Source organism: Scyliorhinus canicula, chromosome 10 (assembly GCF_902713615.1).
Source record: "Scyliorhinus canicula chromosome 10, sScyCan1.1, whole genome shotgun sequence".
NCBI classification, from domain to species: domain Eukaryota; kingdom Metazoa; phylum Chordata; class Chondrichthyes; order Carcharhiniformes; family Scyliorhinidae; genus Scyliorhinus; species Scyliorhinus canicula.
The window spans coordinates 84658743-84676046 of record NC_052155.1 but is presented as its reverse complement, the minus strand read 5'-3'; the positions used below and the strand labels follow the sequence as shown (position 1 = coordinate 84676046).

The window sequence follows — 17304 nt, the reverse complement described above, 5'->3', positions numbered from 1 at the left end:
TTTAAGTGCTCTTTCACTTTCCAAGATGGCACTGCCATAACCATTTTTTCAATGCTTCTTCCCATGTTTGTCGGATTCTGGTGTTCCCTTGTGGTTACCATTGACCTGACATCAAAGGGATCGATTTCTTGCAGTGATTTCGTTATTTCAAAGATTTGGGCCCTTTAAAAGGTTTGTGGAGCATTAGTCCGATTAAAATGTGACTCCTGGCTCCAGCTGAGTTTTAAAAACTTTGATTTTTGTTTTCAACACAGCTCGGCCGCCATGTGGTATGGTGCAGTCTCTGAACCCTGGCTGCCTGTGGTGATTAATGAAACAGACTAGTCTGACTGTTCAATGGCTGGAAGACCTTTAAATGCTAGTTCAGCAGGGGCTGTTTATCTCACAGGGCTAAATCACTGGCTTTGAAAGCAGACCAAGGCAAGCCAGCAGCACGGTTCAATTCCCGTAACAGCCTCCCCGAACAGGTGCCGGAATGTGGCGACTAGGGGCTTTTCACAGTAACTTCATTTGAAGCCTACTCATGACAATAAGCGATTTTCATTTCATAACTGAATTTTTGCTCACCCTTACTAGCTCCTTTGACTGACTGTGCATTCAATGGGGATCCACAATGGACCTCCATGTGCTTTGTTGGAGATCTTTAGCTGCACAGTGGATTTATTTTCTGCCCTTCAACGTCCTAGCCTGCAATGGAACTTCTTCATTAGCGATCTCCAGTTATGTCTTCAGTGCAGATGTACTTCAGTCAGGTCAGGATGCTGTTCCTTTGTTTGTTTCAAACTTCATGGTCCTTCTTCAGTCCTGGGTTTGTTCATGAGCTCCCACCATGTTGGAAGACATTTGTCTAATAGGTCTCACAAAGAGGTTTAAAGACATATAAGGTTGGTCATTAGTGTTCACTGGTAACACACACTATTTACATGTGTACAACGTATAGCCCAGACTAAGAGCTGACTCCATATTTACTTCTGCAAAGGTCTCTGCATATTCTTTGGCTGACCCAGGCCCCTTGTCATATGTTCTTCACATGGGCTGTACTCTTCTCCAGTCCCACATTAACCCTTGCTATGCCAAACACTCTTATGCTACACCTGGCATTGAAATGCCGAAGCATCAAAACTGAACTTGTTCTTGCAGACAGCTGTGGGTAGTTGCCTGGTTAGCAGTCAACTCAACTTTAAATTGCTGCAGGCTCAACACTGATTCAGTTATTTAAATCCTCTGATTCAACAAATGTGCTGTAGTTGTCAACTTCCCAGGCTGTGAACCTAACCTGAACCTGACTTTATGCTTCACAAAACAATTCTGAGACAGCATCCTTTACAGGATTAAATGTTTACAAAAAAAGTGTAATTTATGTTTTTGCTGTGCTGCCAGTATGCTCTAAGTATTGTTGGAATGGTGTGAGTGAACTGTGTAGATTAATGCTGTCTGCTTGCATCATTTACTTTGAAAATTCAGATCTCAGGATTTTCAATGTGGGGTCTTAAGAACATGGGCTGGATTCTCCATCGGTGGGATCCCCTGTTTCGCCGGCAGCGCACACACGCCCCTGGATTTCCCGACGGCATGGGGGTGCCCACAATGGGAAACCCCATTGGCTGGCTGCCAGAATGGAGGATCCTGCTGCCGGTGGGGGGGCGCACCACACCAGAAAACACCGCGGTGTTTTTTTACATTCTTTTATGGGGCCAGGGAGATCAGAAGGAGCCTTCCCGGTTCTGCACACTGCACCACCACCCCACAAACCCTCCCAGAACCCCCCTTCCCAACACCTACCTCTTGCTAGTAAACAGCAAAACATTTTTCAAAGGCCAGCAATAGCTTCTTGGTCAGTTTATACTTTTTTATGTATTAGTGTCCTGTTAATTATCCCTGAGAAATTTATTAGCCCAGTTTTTGAATTCTCTGCAAACACAATCTGCGCTGAAACCCACCTGATATTGAAATTGACCCCAAAATGAATTTATGCTTGTGAGCCATGACTCGGTTTTTTTATATGGATCCAAGCCAGATGGTGAAGTACAAAATAAGACACAATTCCTTTCCTTGATGGTAGGCTTATTCACAGTATGTAGCCTTACAGATCACTGCCTCCTAACTTCTATCTCTGTGTCCCAGCTGACTCCTTGTATACTTTTGAATAGAAAAAAAAATCAATAAATTAAACAAAAATCAGAGGGGGTGACAGCCCCAGGGGAGCACTGTAATTTAAAAAAAACATCAAAGGAAACTTATCAAACAAAACCACAATATCATTTCCAGGGGTGATGATGCACCCCATTCACTGCGATGCCCATCAGCCTGATCTATCGAATGTGATCAAGATTGAGGCCTTCAAGATAGCAAGTGTCTACAAGCCTCCCAGCAGCAGCTAGGACAAACATATTCTCCCTGCTCCATCATACCCAGCTGTCTATAGCAGAGACTTCAACAGTCATCACACAGCCTGGGGGAGCTGCAATGAGGTTGGTGCTGATGGTGCAAAATTTGCAAATTGGGCCGCACAGAATTACCTCAATCTTACTTTCCAATCTGCAAGATGGAGGCATGACTACTCACCTGACCTCTGCTGGGTCAGCTCAACACACGGCAACTCATTCCCAATATCATACTGAGTCTTGCTTGGCATCCCACACAGCCAGCACAGACCATCCCTGACCCGCAACTGCCTTCAACTACTTTCCATCACCAGCTCAAAGAAAAAGCGGTGCAACCTACCCAAAACTAACTGGGGGAAATACCACAAGGCATTGGAACAAAGTGTGGCACCACCATATCCCCCATAGAGCCGGTATACAGCCGCTTCTGCAAAGCCATCTACCAAACAGCCACCAAATCTATCCCACGTGGATATCACCCAGTGTACACTCCCTGCTTTGAAGAGGAATGTGCTTCTCTCCTTCAACACCATGAGGAAACTGGTGACCCAGATGTAGCTGAACATTTGGAGTGCCGCTGAGCTAGATGGGAAGAGACAACCAGAAACTTGAATTCGCCCGTTCCAGCCAGAAACGCTGGAGGCTCCGATGCTACCAGCACCCACTAACACCAAGCCGACCACCTGTAAATGCCAACAAAGTAGTGACCCATCACCACATGGGAACGGCATCCCTGGGATAAAAATGAAAAAAATAAATTAAAAACTGAGTGAAGAGCCCTTTGAAGGCCCTGAATGCTTCACTCTAGTGGAGTTAGATAATGTGCTGCATAAAAATCAAATTGTGCGGATACTGGAATCTGAAACAAAAACAGAAAATACTGGACAATTTCAGCAGGTCTGACAACATCTGTGGAGAGAAATGGGAGCTAACATTTTGGGCGCGATTCTCCGCTCCCCACGCCGGGTGGGAGAATCGCGGGAGGACTGGGCGACTCACGACACGCCTCCCCGGCACTCCCCGCAATTCTCCCACCCCCGCACGGAGAATCGCCGCTCGCCGTTTTTCATGGCAACCGGCGATTCTCCGGCCTGGGTGGGCCGAGCGGCCTGACGTTCTCAACCTGTTCACGCCGGCAGCAACCACACCTGGTCGCTGCCGTCGTGAACATGGTGCCAAAGGTTTGTTTATGGCTTGTGGGGGGCGGAGAGGGGAGTGAGCACCACCGCCATGCTCGGGAGGGGTCTGGCCCGCGATCGGTGCCCACCGATCGTCGGGCCGGCGTCTCCAAGAGACGCACTCTTCCCCCTCCGCCGCACCGCAAGATCAAGCCACCACGTCTTTCGGGGCAGGGGAGGGGAAGACGGCAACCGCGCATGCGTGGGTTGGAGCCGGCCAACCTGCGCATGCGCAGCTGACGTCACTTAGGCGCCGCCGTCGCGTCATTCTCGGCGCGCCACCTTGACGCAAGCGTCAAGGCTCGGCGGCCGAGATTTACGGAGCGCCGCTCCTAACCCCCTGGGGGTGGGGGTGAATAGGGTGCGAGGAGTGGCCTCCGAGGCCGTCGTGAAACTCAGCTGAGTTCACGACGGCCTTCCCGATGCCACGCAGGAGCGGAGAATTCCGCCCAATGAGTCTGGATTACCAGCTTTGACAAAGAGTCATCCAGATTCAAAATGTTAGCTCTGTTTTCTCTCCGCAGATGCTGTCAACCCTACATAAAATCAAGCCTGGCACTGCTGCCAGCAATGACAACATTCTTCCTAAGTTCCTCAAACATCCTGGCTCACATGTCTTCTGTTGGCTGGTTCAATTCCTCTCAAGGATTATCTGCAAAGGAAGACTGGCCTTCCAAAACCAGGCAAAGGCCCAAACTTACTTCAAGCTACTGACCAATATCTCTGTTCTGTGTGTGCTACTAGATGTTAAAAGCATGTCATCTTATAGTGCATAGAACCAGAGGTGGAGAAAATCCTGAAGTCTGAACAGGCTGGCTTTTGAAGAGAGTGAAGCACATGCAACCAAGTTCTTGTCCTAATCACCTTTCATTGAAAATGGCTAAAAAGGTGCTGTCTTTTTTCATAGATAGAATTTACAGTGCAGAAGGAGGCCATTTGGCCCATCGAGTCTGCACCGGCTCTTTGAAAGAGCACCCTACCCAAAATCACACCTCCACCCTATCCCCATAACCCAGTAACCCGGCCCAACACTAAGGGCAATTTTGGACAATAAGGGCAATTTAGCATGACCAGTCCACCTAACCTGCGCATCTTTGGACTGTGGGAGGAAACCGGAATACCCGGAGGAAACCCACGCACACACGGGGAGAATGTGCAGACTCCACACAGACAGTGAACCAAGCCGGGAATTGAACCTGGGACCCTGGAACTGTGAAGCAATTGTGCTAACCACCATGCTACCGTGCTGCCCACTTTCTGGAACTCACTGCAGCATATGACACGGTCTGGCATATTGGTCTCCTTGTCAAAATCTTAAAAGTCCTCTCTCTGTGGGTTACTGATGCCATTGAATTATTACTCCGAGATAGATGGTTCAGGATGCAAATGGGAGATGCGCCAAGTGCCTGGCAGAAACAGTCCAACAGGCTTACCCAGGGATCTGTTCCAGTCCCAAACCTTTGCCATGATCTGTCTCGGAAGTTCATCTGCGCTGACAATATCTGGTGTGCCTCAGGCTCGGATGTTTTCTAAACAATAATGTTGCAAAACTGGCCAACTATTGTAAGTCTCAGCCCAGCAGCAACAAAACAGTCTCAAGTATATTCCACCTCCACAATGTCAGCGCCAAGAGGGAACTCAACACCTCCTGAATGTTGTGAGTCTGATTCATGAACAAGATCCCATTTATCTTGGTGTTACCCTTGGCCGAACACTGATATACAAAAAAACACCTGAACAAGACAGCAACAAAGATCTAAACACGAAACAACCTCATCAACAACTTGCTGGCCCTTCATGGGTTGCAATTGCTCAAACCTTAAGGAACCTGCTCTTACCATCATCTACTCAAGTGCAGAGTACTGTGCAAAGCACTGTACAACAGTATGGCACAACTCTTCCCATACCAGCCTTGTAGATAGCCAGCTTAATACAACAATGTATATCATCTCGGCTACCCTCCAATCAACTCAGCTCCCCTGGATCCCAGTTCTGAGCAACATTCTACCCCTTCTCATCAGAAGGGAGATTATAACAAGAAAGCTCCTGGACAAGGTAGACAACAACCCAAGCCTACAGCTACACAAAGACTGTACCAGTCCACCTGCTGCTTGCCTCCCATCACGCCAGTCTATATGGTCAAGACCACTATACCAAGGAATAAATGCAGAAGCCCTCTGCCAGCAGGAATGGAACCAACACCATTAATAACCACTTCTTCAACACAGAGCCCACAGCCCACTCACCCGACTTCAATCTGCCATGCCAACATTGGACTCTCCTTAACCATTTCTGTATGGCAAAGGCCTTTGTTCAGCAAATCGGCACAGGTGAGGCCTTGCATGAAACCTGGACTGCAGGTGTGGTGCACCCCAATCAATGACTCACATCACTGAAGACTGCCCCCTGACAAAATTTTGCAGAGGCCTCACCAAACTTCACTTAGCCACTGCAGAAGCAATTGCCTGGCGTGGTGATTACTGCGCATGCAGACTTCAGAGATAAATCAAAGAATTGATGTCATTTTAATATGGGAATCGATAGTATAAGCAACTGTGAAGACAAAGAAATCCTGACGGAGAAAGGAATAAAACCTGTAAGTGAATCCTTGATGGATGCCTCTGAGGGATTCCTCTTGTTTCAAAATGTGTCTTTTTGAAAGCGGATTTTAAAATCACTCATATGGAAGCCGGATTTCAATGAGACAAAGTGGCTCACAATATTAGAATCATCTAGGGGATTTTGAGGAGCGACATTCACTTAGGTTCAGAGTGGAAAGTGTATTTGACCACATTCAGTCTGTGTTTAAAGGGACTTTGCATTACTGCGACTATTGTAACTTAAGATGTACTTAGTAATCTGTATCTGCATTTTTGTGATGCTAAGGGGGGACTAAGGAGTATTGTATAATTACATTTTCCACGTTTCATACAATTAATGTTTTATTTCTTGTTAAAACCAATTTGAAGTCCTGTGACTCTGTCTTCCATGTTTTCTAAAAATGTTAGTTTTTTGAGCAAGGGTTCCATTCTGGGATCTTCCTTTCCTGTTATAATACTAACTGGGATCGTAACAACATGGAATATCAGCAAAGTTGTAGAACACTTTCTCAGCCATCATTTTTTGAAAAGACTTTTATTGAGAAAGGTCTTCCAATATTCACAATCATATTCAACAACAATTACAAAATTCAAATAACCATTACAATATTTCAACCCCCCCCCCCCATCCCCAGAAATAAACCAAAAAGCACAAAAAACAATCCCCCGAACCCCATCCCTTAATATCTGCCGGTGACCAGCTCCCTGAAGTAGGAAATGAAAGGCTGGCGTTTCAGATAGAACCTCTCAAGATATACTTAATTTTTTTCTGAATGTAAAACCTCCGTCAGGCCACTTAACCACACTGTGACACTGAGCTGGACCGAAGAGATCCATCCAAATAACCGTCGTTTTCGGGCTACTGTATTAGCAAGGTAAGGTCAGATAATCCAGTAAATCTGAAACCCCAAAGAAAGCCAGCAAAGGGAAAGGCTCCAACTCAGCCCCAAGAATTCCTGACATGGTGCTGATGAAGGAGACCCAAAAACTCAAAGTCTTAGAACAAGAACAGGACATATGCTAATGGTGCACCGGACTCCTCAGACCCCTAGAACATTGCTCATACCTATCATCTACTTCCGAGAAGAACCCATTTAACAATGCCCTGGCCAGATGTACCCTATGAACCACTTTAAATTGAATTCCGCTGAGCCTAGCGTACAAAGAGATGGAGTTGACCTATGTAGAGCTTCGCTTTGCACCGCCCTTCAAAAACCTGGCCCAATTTCCCCCTCCCACTTTCTCTTAACCTCATCCAGCGGAATTTGTTCCATCGACACGAGCGGACTATAAATGTCCAATACCTTCCCTACCCCTACATCCATCACTGAAAGAACCCTATCCATCAACGAGGACGGAGGTGCCATGGGGAAAGAAATAATCTTTGCACACATAGGCTCATACCTGATAATACCTAATAAGTTAGCTCTTGGAAGTCGATACTTACCTCCACCCACTCTTCAAAATCAGTGGACTTCCCATCTATAAACAAATCTCTAAATCCCTCCAGCCCCCCTGTCTCTGCACCAAATCCATGGCCGCTGGGACGATGATTCTCACAGATTGGGGCCAACAATGACATCTAAACTGTTTCCATATGGCCACACCACTGGACTGAAGTCCATTTAGCCGGAGCGAATGGAAGAGGACCTGTAACCAAGGCTCTGAAACTTTGCAGGCAGCTCCCTCCATCTGCCCCCAAACAGATTCTGTCCCCCTGTACCACCCCCGGACCCTCTCGATATTCTCTGCCCAATAATAAAATAATTGATTGGATTGGATTTGTTTATTGTCACGTGTATCGAGTGAAAAGTATTTTTCTGCGAGCAGCTGAAACAGATCATTTAGTACATGAATAGAAAATAAAATAAAAAGAAAATACCAAATAGGGCAACACAAGGTACACAATGTAAATACATATCCCTTTGCAAAAATACCCGGAGAATCCGTGGGGTCTTACTCACCCAAATAAAAGAAGATAGCATTTAACTGACTTTCACAAAGAAAGATTTAGGGTGGAAAACTGAAACAAAAATCAAAACCTTGGGAAGATGTTCATATTTACCAAATGAACCCTGTCCGCCAAGTTCAGTGGGAGGTTTTCCCACCTCTTCAGGTTAGCCTTCACTGCATTGACCAGATCCCCAAAATGTAGTTGATGGAGCGCAGCCCAATCATAGGCCACCCAGATTCCTAAATGGAAGCTGGACTGGCCAGGCGAAAGGGCTGCCTCCCCAGACCGACTCCCCGCCCTAGGTGACTCACCGGAAAGCATTTGCTTTTGCCTAAGTTTAATTTATACTCCGAAAAGGAGCCAAAATTCCTGAGCAGTTTCATTATCTCCTCTGTACTGGTGAGGGGGTCCATCACATGCAGCAAAAAATCGTCTGCATACAATGGTACCCTCTGCCCCAGGCGCATAGCCAAGACCTTCGGCAACAACTTTGCATCTGCATTCTGTAGAGAAATAAGACCCAAACTCCTGCCAGATCCTTATCTTTCTTTAAGATGAAGGAGATAAACGCCTGTGTCAATGTGGCTAGAAACACCCCTGAGGCATTGAATCCTTGAACATTTCCAACACCACCAGGGTCAACTGTCTAATAAATATCTTGTAAAATTTGATCAGGAATTCATCTGCCCCTGGCGCCGTGATCCAACTGCATCAGACCCATGCATTTCATAACCTCCTCTAAGGTCAGCGGGGTATCCAGTTTGTCCCTTCTCTCCTGCTCCACCACTGGGCTAGGCAAAACATCCAAGAACTCCAACATTGACAATCTGTTTCTCGGGGGCTCCAACTTGTATTAACACAGTAAAAAATCTCAAAAGCCTCATTAACCTTGGCTGGGGGAGAGAGCAACCTGCCACCAGAGTGCTTTACCTGTCGCCTCAGCTGTTGCGCTAACAGGCGACTGGCCTTCTCCCCATGTTCATAAACAGCCCCCCTCGAACGTCCTAGCTGGCACACCGTCCTGTCCATTGATAGCAGCCCAAATTCCAACTGCAATTTCTTTCTATTTGCCAGTACTTCCGGTGTCTGACTAGCTGAGTATTGCCGATCCAACTCCAGGTTGACATCCGCCAACCGCTGCTTCTCCACCCTTTCAGTCCTCTCCTAATGTGCCTTGTATGAAATGATCTCTCCTCTAATAACCACCTTCTAAGCCTCCCACAACATGGAAGTGAAATCTCCTCACATCTGTTAAACCTGATTCTTCTCAATGGCAGAGGAAACCCTCTCATAGAATCCCTTATCCGCCAACAGCGACATCTCCAACCTCCCCGGGGGGAGCTGAGCGGGCCCTGACCCCACACCAAAGCCACAAAATGCGGAGCATGATCAGAAATCACTATCGCCGAATACCCTTCCCCCATCACTTCTGGCAGCAGGGACCTAACTACCACAAAAAAATCACTACTAGATTATAACTGATATACCTGGGAGAAGAAAGAAAAATCCTTTTCATCAGCGTGTAAAAATCTCCACGGGTCTACACCCCCTATCTGTTCCAAGAAGACCAAAAGTACCTTTCCCACCTCCGAAGGCCTCACAGCCTTAGGCCTCGACTTATCCAATCAAGGATCCAATACACAGTTAAAGCCCCCTCATAGAATTAGCTGATGTTAGTCCAAATTGGGGATTTAGAACAGCAATATATTGATAAAATCTGTGTCATCCCAGTTCGGGACATGTACATTGACCAGCACCACCAGGGCACCCGCCAACAACCCACTAACCATAACATATCTCCATGTGGATCCGTCAAAATCTTAGCTGCCGCAAAAGCTGCCTTCTTATTAATCAAGATCGTTATTCCTCGGGCCCTACTGTCAAATCACAAATAAAACACTTACACCACCCAACCCATCCGCAACCTTAACTGATCCTTAACCCGCAAATGGGTCTCCTGCAGCAGCCCCGCATCACCCTTTAAACCCTTAAGGTGTGCAAACACCCTAGATCTCTTTACCGGTCTGCTCACCCGCCTCACAGTCCATGTGCCCAGCAGCACCCCCCCCTCCTTTCACTCCAGTTAACTAACTACCCTAGCTAGTGGGGTGGACCCACACAGAGTATCATTCATCAAAATTTGCAAATACCAACCTCCCACCAAAATCAACGTTATTACTTCCAAAGTAGAGAGAGAAAAAAACACAAAAATAAACATGAACAATAAACAACACCCATCCCTCTAACCCCCACAATAAAATTCCCGATTAACACAGAAAAACTTCCCAATCACCCAATAAACACCCCATCAAAAACCAGAAATCACTCACCTGCCTCTATACAAACATCACCCAAGCAATACAAAACGAAAACATTTATCTCAAGCCCAGTCCATTTGCGGGATTCTCATCCAGTGGGATTGTCTGTTGCGGCGGCAGAAAACCCACGCCCAACAAAGTGGGGTGGCGACAATTGGAAATTCCATTGGCAGGTGGCGGGAATGGAGAACGCGATGCATGAGAGAGTACGCCGCCGAGGAACACGCGGCTGCTGGACCGGAGAATCCCGCTCCATTTCTCTCCATGAACGCTTCAGCTTCTTCTGGAATCCCAAAGTAGTAGGGCAGGATTCTCTGCTGGCAGGATGCTCCGGTGGCAGCCCGGGGGTTTTCCGACGGCGTGGGGTTGCCCCACAATGGGAAACCCCATTGACCAGCTGACATAATGGAACATCCCGCCGGCGGGGTAAGGCAGAAATGTGGCATGGCGGGACGGAGCACCCCGCCCATAGTCTTTATTTTCGTAAGTCACATGGAGATGCACGGGATAAACCACACCAAATTGAACCTTATTGCGATACAATGCAGCCTTGGCCTTATTAAGTGCAGCACATCACTGGCCAGCACTGCTCTAACATTGTGATAAATCCTCATGCATGACCCTCCCATCTGTAATTGGGATGATCCTTTGCCCACTGTAAAACTCTTTTGTCATGAAAGCTGTGGAAGCGCACTATGATCGCACGCGGTGGTTCGCCTGTACGGGGATTCTGCCTCAATGATCTGCGGGCATGATCCAACTCGGGATAGGTCACCATTTTCCCCTGCTCCATCATCTTCCAAAACAATTACAACATGAACTTTGTCTTGCTCGTACTCTCTAGACTCTCCGGCAACCCAACCACCCTCCATTTCGGTCTACGAGACCGATTTTCCAAATCATCCACCTTGGCCCTTAATACTTTGTTATCAGCTGCCACCTGTGCCATCTCCCCTTCCAGGGTGGTGATCTGATCACTCTACCTAGATAGGGCTACCCTCACCTCTTTCAGTTCCACACCCTGCACCTTCACCACCTCGTCCACCTTAGCCAAGGCCGTTCGAATCGAGGATATCACCGCCCCAATCTCTTTCTCATGGTCCCCTGAGACCTCCCACGGTAATTTCTGTAGCTCCAGAGCTAAGATGTCAACAGTTAGTGGAGTGGACAATGATACCGCAGCCGCCGCCACCACCGCCATTTCTTTTTCAAGACAGGACTCAGAAGCTTCGAAACCCAACACTAATTCCTTATTTTTTCTGCTGCCGGGTCTGGTATCTATTGGGCATCCCTTGATGTGGGATATTTTTTGCATTTAAAAAAAAATTTAGAGTACCCAATTCATTTTTTCCAATTATGGGGCAATTTAGCGTGGCCAATCCACCTAGCCTGCACATCTTTGGGTTGTGGGGGGCGAAACCCACGCAAACACGGGGAGAATGTGCAAACTCCACACGGACAATGACCCAGAGCCGGGATCGAACCTGGGACCTCGGCGCCGTGAGGCAGCAATGCTAACCACTGCGTCACTGTGCTGCCCGTGATGTGGGATATTTAACCTATCAATAAAAACAAACTTGAGCCCAAATTTCTTACAAAAATCAGGCAAAAAGGGCTTAAATAAAGTCCTCTGGTGTAAGCCACCTCATGTGTGACTTCTCCCCTCCATGTCTCCACCAGAAACTTCTCAGACCATCATAATGGTGAAGATCACCTTGTATCAAGAAATTGAAGCCTTTTTTTAATGACCCTTGCAATATGAGGCATGTAACTATTCAGCTGCTGTGAATCCATTTATAAGCTCTGCCACAGTTTTGGTTGGCTTAATATCTTATAAGCTATTGAATATGTGCAAAATGAATGGCTGAAAAGAAGAGGGTCAATTTACAATCATCTTCAATGCTTTAGTGGTGACAAAAGTAACATCTAATTGCTCTAATAAACTAGTGTTGCTTCAGCATTTTCTGGCTCTAAGTTCCAAGGAATGTTTTATGGAAATGAAAGTAGCAGGGCTAGTTAGAGATGAGCTACCAATGGTATAATAATAGTGTGAGCAGACAATGTGGCTCACTATATCAGGTTATTGGGCTAACAGTGTACGGTGAATGTTACCTCCCAGCAGGAGCTCGTCCGTCTCGATGGGAAGCTTTGCCTGATTTTCATGGCCAAACCTCATTTATCTCCTGCTCCCTCACTACCCATCCAAAACAGGTAGAGAGAGGCCAATGACTGCCTTCAGGCCAGACAAAGTCATGAGGCTTGTAAGTTGCCACTGCCACCTCAGTGGCATAATGGTATTATCATTGGACTAGTAATCCAGAGACCCAGGGTAATGCTCTGGAAATCCGGGTTCAAATCTCACCATGGCAGATGGTGCAATTTGTAATCAATAAAAATATGTAATTTGAAGTCTAATGATTTGTTGATTGTCCATCTGTTCCTCTGATGCCCTTCAGGGAAAGGAATCTGTCATCGTTACGTGGTCTAGCCTACATGTGATTCTAGATCCACATCAGTGTGGTTGACTCTTAAATGCCCTCTGAAATGGCCTACCAGCCAGTCAGTTGTATCATAAATTGTATAAGGAATGAGACCGGGCAGATCACCTGGCATCGACCTAGGCACTGGGCGACAATGGAGAGAAAAACAAGGAATACTGGATAAACTCAGCCAGTCTAGCAGCATCTGTGGAGAGTGAAAGAGTTAACATTTCGAGTCCGTTTGACTCTTTAGAACTCTGAAGAAAAGTCATAAATACTCGAAATGTTAATCTTGAGGTGCTGTGGGCCATCAGCAGCAGCAGTATTGTACTCAACCACAGTATGCAACTGCATGGCTCAACATATCCCCACCTTATCATTACCGCCAAGCCAGGGGACCAACCCTGGTTCAATGAAATGTACAGGAGGGCATACCAGGAGTAGCACCAGGCATGCTTAAAAATGGGGGGTCACCCTGGTAAAACTGCAGCATAGGACATGTGCATTAGACAGAGCTAAGTGATTCCACAACCAATGGATCAGATCTACGAACAAGGAAAAGTACCTTTAGGCCCTCCAAGCCCGTGCCGACCATGCTGCCCGTCTAAACTAAAATCTTCTGTACGTCCGGGGTCCGTATCCCTCTATTCCCATCCTAGCTCTGCAGTCTTGCCACATCCTGTTCGGAATGGTGGTGAACTCCACGTATACCCATCCTCAATGATGGGGGAGCCCAGCATATCAGTGTAAAAGATAAAACTGAAGCATTTGAACAAATCTTCAGCCAGAGTGCCGAGTCGATGATCCATTTTGGCCTGCTCCAGAGGCCCCCAGCAGCACAGATCCTAGTCTTAAGCCAATTCAATTCACTCCACGTGATATCAAGAAACGCCTGAAGGCACTGGATACTGCAAAGGTCACGGGCCCTGACAATATTCCGAGAATAGTGCTGAAGACCTGTGCTTCAGAACTTGCCACACACTAGCCAAGCTCTTCCAGTACAGCTACAACACTGGCATTTGGCTGGCAATGTAGAAATTCATCCAGGTAGGTCCTGCACACAAAAAACAGGATAAATCCAACATGGCCAATTACCACCCCATCAGTCTACTCTCAAAAATCAGTAAAATTATGAGACGCGTCATTAACAGTGCTATCAAGCAGCACTTACTCAGTAATAACTTGCTCACTGGTGCTTAGTTTGGGTTCCATATCATTTGTGACTCCTCAGATACTGAAGCAGTCCATGTCCAGGTAAGACCTGGATAATGTTCAGGCTTCGGCTGATAAGTGGCAAGTAATATTCGTGCCAAACAAGTGCCAGCCCCTTGACATTCAATGGCGTTATCATCACTGGAATCACCCACTATCAACATCCTCGGGGATGTCATTGACCAGAAACTGAACTGGATTAGACATATATATTGTGTCTAGAAGAGCAGGTCAGAGGCTTGAAATCCTGTGGCGAGTAACTCACTCCCTGATTTCCCCAAAACCTGTCCACCATCTGCAAGGTACAAGTCAGGAGTGTGATAGAACATAGAACATAGAACAGTACAGCACAGAACAGGCCCTTCGGCCCTCAATGTTGTGCCGAGCCATGATCACCCTACTCAAACCCACGTATCCACCCTATACCCGTAACCCAACAACCCCCCCCTTAACCTTACTTTTATTAGGACACTACGGGCAATTTAGCATGGCCAATCCACCTAACCCGCACATCTTTGGACTGTGGGAGGAAACCGGAGCACCCGGAGGAAACCCACGCACACAGGGGGAGGACGTGCAGACTCCACACAGACAGTGACCCAGCCGGGAATCGAACCTGGGACCCTGGAGCTGTGAAGCATTTATGCTAACCACCATGCTACCCTGCTGCCCTGATGGAATACTCTCGCCTTGATTGAATGAGTGCAGCTGCAGTAACACTGAAGAAGCTTGGCATCAACCAGGACAAAGCAGCATGCTTGGTTGGCACTCCATCCACGACATTCTCTCCTTCCACCACTGAAACATTTTGGCAACAGTGTGTACCATCTACAAGATGCAATGTAGGAAATCACCAAGACTCCTTAGATAGCACCTTCAAACCCACGGTCACTACCTTCTTCAAGGACAAGGGCAGCAAATACACAAGTGCACCACCACCTGGAAGTTCTCCAGGCCAATCACCATACCGACTTGGAAATATATCGCTGTTCCTTCATTCTGACTGGGTCAAAATCCTGGAACTCCCTTTCCAACAGCCCTGTCGTTGTACCCACGCCACATGGAATGCAGTGGTTCAAGAAGGCAACGCACCACCACCTTCTAAAGGGCAGTTAGGGATGGGCAATAAATGCTATTCTAGCCAGTGACACTCATATCCCATGAATGAATGAAAAAAACAACCTTTGTTAGGGTGGGGGCAACTTATGGTGCCAATTTCAAAGGTAGGAACATGGGAGGATCCTGGACAGCAGAGGATTTCCTTATGGAACACAAGTGAAGTAGTAGAGAAACAGGCATGAAGCAAACACAATAAGAGCAATTTTAATGAGTGACGACCCACAACAGTGGTATTGCCACTTCCATTTTACCAACATTTCAGTACAATTGATGAGAAAAATTTGTTCCAATGAATACTGACATATGAATGAAAGGTCATTGAAAATATTCACATTGGCACAAAGTTTTTGTATATATTAGTTTCAATCCCATGATTTATGAATGCTCCTCTTGCTTATTGGCTAATATGATATGTTGTCATGAAAGATCACTTCAGGTTATATTGCTGAAATTGATATTTGGATCGGTAAATCAGATAAGTCCTGAAGTCTGGCATTTTTGTCTTTACAGAGGATTCATCTGTGGAGTGTTTCAATGGAAATGAGACCTTAATGCTTAATTCTAGTGCTGCAGAAGGAGGCCATTGTGGGGAGATGTATGCAAATATGGGAGACATTAATGGTAATGGCACAGCCAATCCAGACCATTCTGCTGGCCAGGATGAGCAACCAATCAACCTAAGCGACAGTCCCCTGTCAGTCCAGATAACACCAGACTATGGCACAGATAACAGCAGCAATGGCAGAAGAAACCGCATCAAGTACACAGTTACTGACATTAAAATGGAGCGAGATTCAAGAGATTTGGGAAGCAAGGTAAGAAATGATCAGATTGTCATATGATTAAAAATTCCACAACAAATATGGGAAAATCAATCTGACGGCAGCCATTCTACAGCAATGTAACCTTGAAATTATTTTGAGAAAAAAGGTACGACTGTGGTACAACTTTATAAAAAATTACTGGTTCACCTTCAATACTGGAAGTAAAACCAAATGTTTTGTTTATTTTACATGTTAGTCTTTAACTGGCGAGAGACGTTGCCACAGTGATATTTTCACTGGACTCCGGGGACCCGGGTTCGAATCCCACCATGGCAGATTAATTCAATACAATTCTGGAATTAAAAGTCTAAGGATGATTGCAAAAAGTAAGCAAGATAGGGGCTGGTTTAGCACAATGGGCTTAACAGCTGGCTTGTAAAGCAGAACAAGGCCAGCAGCGCGTGTTCAATTCCCGGACCAGCCTCCCTGAACAGGCGCCGGAAGTAGGGGCTTTTCACAGTAACTTCATTGAAGCCTACGTGTGACAATAAGCGATTATTATTGAAATCATTGCCGATTGTTAAAATCCCATCTGGTTCGTTAAAGTCCTTTTAGGGAAGGAAATCTACCATCTTACCTGGTCTGGTCTACATGTGACTCCAGATCCACAGCAATGTCGTTGACTCTTAAATGCTCTCTGAAATGGCCTTGCAAGCCACTCAGTTCAAGGGCAATTAGGAATTGGGAATAAATGCTGGCCCAGCCAGCGATGCCCACATCCCATGAAATTAATAAAAGAGAACTGTTTACATTCAACTTGGAAATTCAGATGTTTTCCATCACCTGACTTTAAGAACATGTTTTATTAGTTGTGTGATGGTATATTTTATTAAATGCTTACATGATTGTGTCTTGGATTGTTTACACCACGCAGTTGGACTTGTAATGTTTGTACATCCATTTTAATCTGCAGCAAAAATAACTTTTGAGCATGACCAAGTACTTTATCTGTTGTGGTTTTCACGTCAGTGTTGCATAATTGTGTATTGGACATCAGAAAGGAAATGATCCAGTGGAAATGTAAGATACATTTCTCTTTTAGGATCAATATAGATTGAATAATTGAGTTGTACAGAGCATAGAACATTACAGCGCAGTACAGGCCTTTCGGCCCTCGATGTTGCACCGACCTGTGAAACCAGTCTAAAGCCTATCTACACTATTCCCTTATCATCCATATGTCTATCCAATGACCATTTGAATGCCATTAGTGTTGGCGAGTCCACTACTGTTGC

General features: G+C 46.1%; 1 protein-coding gene across 4 annotated transcripts in view; it reads left to right on the top strand.

Annotated features, from left to right (window-relative positions):
* LOC119972491 (nucleolar protein 4-like) overlaps nucleotides 1-17304 on the top strand; it is a 526260-nt gene that overhangs the window by 314005 nt on the left and 194951 nt on the right. For all 4 annotated transcript variants that reach the window (XM_038809264.1, XM_038809265.1, XM_038809266.1 and 1 more), the window contains one exon: nucleotides 15756-16060. In XM_038809264.1, the coding sequence (XP_038665192.1) occupies nucleotides 15756-16060 (305 nt within the window). The remainder of the gene's footprint in view (nucleotides 1-15755; nucleotides 16061-17304) is intronic.